The following is a 3242-nucleotide window of genomic DNA, read 5'->3' as shown; positions in this document are numbered from 1 at the left end:
AGAAGCTACAGAAGAATGCTGAAGATTATATGGGTAGATCACATAACTAATGAGGAGGTATTGAATAGAATTGGGGAGAAGAGGAGCTTGTGGCACAACTTGACTAGAATAAGGGATCGGTTGGTAGGACATGTTCTGAGACATCGAGGGATCACCAATTTAGTCTTGGACGGCAGCGTGGAGGGTAAAAATCGTAGAGGGAGACCAAGAGATGAATACACTAAGCAGATTCAGAGGGATGTAGGCTGGAGTAGGTACTGGGAGATGAAGATGCTTGCACAGGATAGAGTAGCATGGAGAGCTGCATCAAACCAGTCTCAGGACTGAAGACCACAACAACAACAGCATGTAAAAAAAAAAAAAAAAAAAAAAAAAAAAAAAAATTGTTCTCCATTACCACTTAAAGTTATGATGCGAATATGTTGTACCTTTTAGTTTGTATGAATTTTTGAATGTGTTGTGGCGAATGACCTATTTAGGGGCTCCCTTACTTTGAGGGAACGTTCTTTAGTCTACCCAAGGCCTTACTTGACTCATGGAGTTTCACAACGTAAAAGTAGCTTCAGGGAAATCCCACACAAAAAGGTGCTTGAGCGGAATTCCCTAAGGAAGATCACTATCTATTAATGAATAAGACCGTAAATTCAAACAGAATCTAACTTCCTTCAGCTAAAGAGATTGCCGCGGGCGAACTTGTATCTTACGATTACTGAGTGAAATCACAACCTTCTAAGAGCAACTTACTTGTACAGAATAAAAAAAAGTGCCATTTAGGAAAATATAGCATCAGTCCTCTATCCATAATTGATAATAATCAATAGAAGCTTCCATTTCAATCATGTATTATCACCAGAGATCAGCATAGTTAGCCATCCATAACCGAGCTACAAAATTACTTCCAGCAGAAATTAAATTTCACGACACTGTAGTTTTCATAGTATATACACACAAGCGTCACTTTATAATCTGTCTTTACTTTTGAAAGTCACATTCTATCTTGCTTGGAACGGTACCTACAGATCATTATCGATTCACATAAAGATACGACAGAACGGAACTTTTTTTTTTACATTTTTCATAATCTTTTTCTGTGTCAACGAATTCTTTGGCGGCTTCCTTCTTCTCGCACGACTGTAGGATGCCCGCTGTTATTGAACAACTGCTCGGATCACCGATCGTTCACCATCAAAGGCGCCCCATTACTTCCACAAGACTATTTTCAGTTTCTGTTAATAACGTGAAAATTGCCCGTTTCGTGATCTACGTAACTTCTCATTCTAACATACCTACACCCTTCGATCTCAGGGTTTAGTCATTCAAGACTGTCGATATAAGCGGATCGTAACAGCGTCAAGTTATTTTGTGCTCATCCTATGTATATGACCACCCGTGCTGCTGTGCGGGCCTAGATAGCCAGTTAATAGCACTGAACACATAACGCGAGCATCTAGACGTAAATGATGGTCCTATACATAGTGTTAACTTGTCTGGAACTGGTTACAGCGTATTCCCCGCCTCAGGGTGAAAAAAATATTCTGCAAATAGCGTGATGATTACGCGCTAGATCAGACTGTAATAGCATGCTTAGGAGACGGATCCTATCCTGGAATAATCGAGAGCAGCTTACGTACTGGATCACCCACGTATTTGTGTAACCTGTCACCGCATCAGTTATGCAAAAGCGGTTGCCGGAGCGCGGGCTACGCACGCAGCGCGGGAAGGGGCGGAAAGGTCGGAGGTGGCGGCCGGCCTCACGTGGTGGCCGTGTTTGCTAACACGCCGCCGCCCTGCCATTGGCCGGCGGTCGCGCATGCGCCGCGCCACCCCGCGGAGGGCATAAAGGGGGTACGCCGCGGCCGCAGCGCACAGTTAGCGACGCTCGCCAGACATGGACGCACAAGCAGTTGCCTCGTCTAACAGCGCACCCCTGCTGCTGCTCAGCGCCGGCCGGCCGCGCAGCGTGTCGCCCGTCTCGCCAACGCACGAACTCACCGATCTGCGCGGCGCGCGGCTGTTCCGCGCCATCGGCCGGCGTCTCGGCCGCTACCGCCAGCGGCGCCAGCAGCACCAGACAGCCGCGCAGCAGAAGAAGGCTAGGCTCGAAGGCGAGACCGACGAGGACTCTTCGTCCTCGACCGACTCCGACTCGCGGTCCTCCTCGTCCGGGGCCTGCTCCGGCAGCGGCAGCGGCTCTTCCGGCAAGGGAGACAGCGCTACCGGCTCCTCTTCCGGCGCCAGCGGCAGTGGCAGCGACGACTCGGGCGTTGGCTTGAGTCCGCGCACCACAGGGCCGCCGAACGCCAGCGATGCCTGCGGCCGCTCCGGCGCACACGCCTTCCGCAAGGTGTTCCAGTCGCTCAGCATCAACGCCCGCAGCCACAGTGCCAGCTGCGCCTCCAGCTCTTCGTCGCCCGCCACGCCGACGGGCCACGCCGGCCGCTCCAGCCGCCTCTCCGTGGCCGCCGCAGCCGCCGCCGCTCAATCCTCTTCCTCCGCGGGTGGAAGAAATGGCAGCGGAGGCAGCAACAAGAAGTCGCCGAAGCGCATTCTGCGCTCGCCCGTCGCCTACACGTACGTGCGCGGCCTGTCCGGGCTGCCGACACAGCGCGTGCCGCGCGACTACCCCTGCGTGCTGCTACCGCAGCCGGCGTGCTGCAGCGGCAAGTACCCGACAGCACCCAGACACTTCGCCGGACATGGCCTCAACCGCTGAACGCCTTAGCTGCCTCTCTATCGCTGCGCCAACGGCTGACCGCCGACGCGCCGACGCCTCCAGCAAGACTACCCGTGGTAAGTTTCACTGCGCTGCCTACCTGTCAGGGGCTTAGCCCGTTGTAAGCAAATACACGCGTCTCCATCACTGTACGTGTCCACTTGTGCTATTGTCGATTGGGTCTTTGCAGACTTCACCATATAAATTATTGACTAGAATTTGCTGCTCATGATACTGCAGTTCACATTGATGCACTCTTTGTAGTCACACAGTTTATATTTGTTGCAATGATCAGAAATTTTTATATTACTAACAGTACTGCGATTGCTACATCGAGTGACGATGTCGCCTCTCTCTCTCTCTCTCTCTCTCTCTCACACACACACACACACACACATATATATATATATATATATATATATATATATATATATAATGTGTGGCAGCATAGTCATTTGGATATAGCGATCACAGTGCTGTTAATAAAACAAAAGTTTCTGTGTCATTTCATCAGATATAAAATGTTTGA

General features: G+C 50.5%; 1 protein-coding gene across 1 annotated transcript; it reads left to right on the top strand.

Moving 5' to 3' along the window:
• Positions 1-1888: 1888 nt before the first annotated feature.
• Positions 1889-2671, top strand: LOC126252399 (secreted protein C; the record flags this gene model as incomplete). Its single annotated transcript, XM_049953289.1, has 3 exons — positions 1889-2042; positions 2106-2458; positions 2534-2671. Coding segments are annotated over exons 1-3 (645 nt in total), but the record flags the coding sequence as incomplete, so codon positions are not given.
• Between the last annotated feature and the right edge of the window lie 571 nt (positions 2672-3242).

The sequence above is a fragment of the Schistocerca nitens genome, chromosome 4 (assembly GCF_023898315.1).
Source record: "Schistocerca nitens isolate TAMUIC-IGC-003100 chromosome 4, iqSchNite1.1, whole genome shotgun sequence".
NCBI classification, from domain to species: Eukaryota; Metazoa; Arthropoda; class Insecta; order Orthoptera; family Acrididae; genus Schistocerca; species Schistocerca nitens.
The sequence above is the reverse complement of the archived record's forward strand: the minus strand, read 5'-3'. Positions and strand labels throughout refer to the sequence as shown.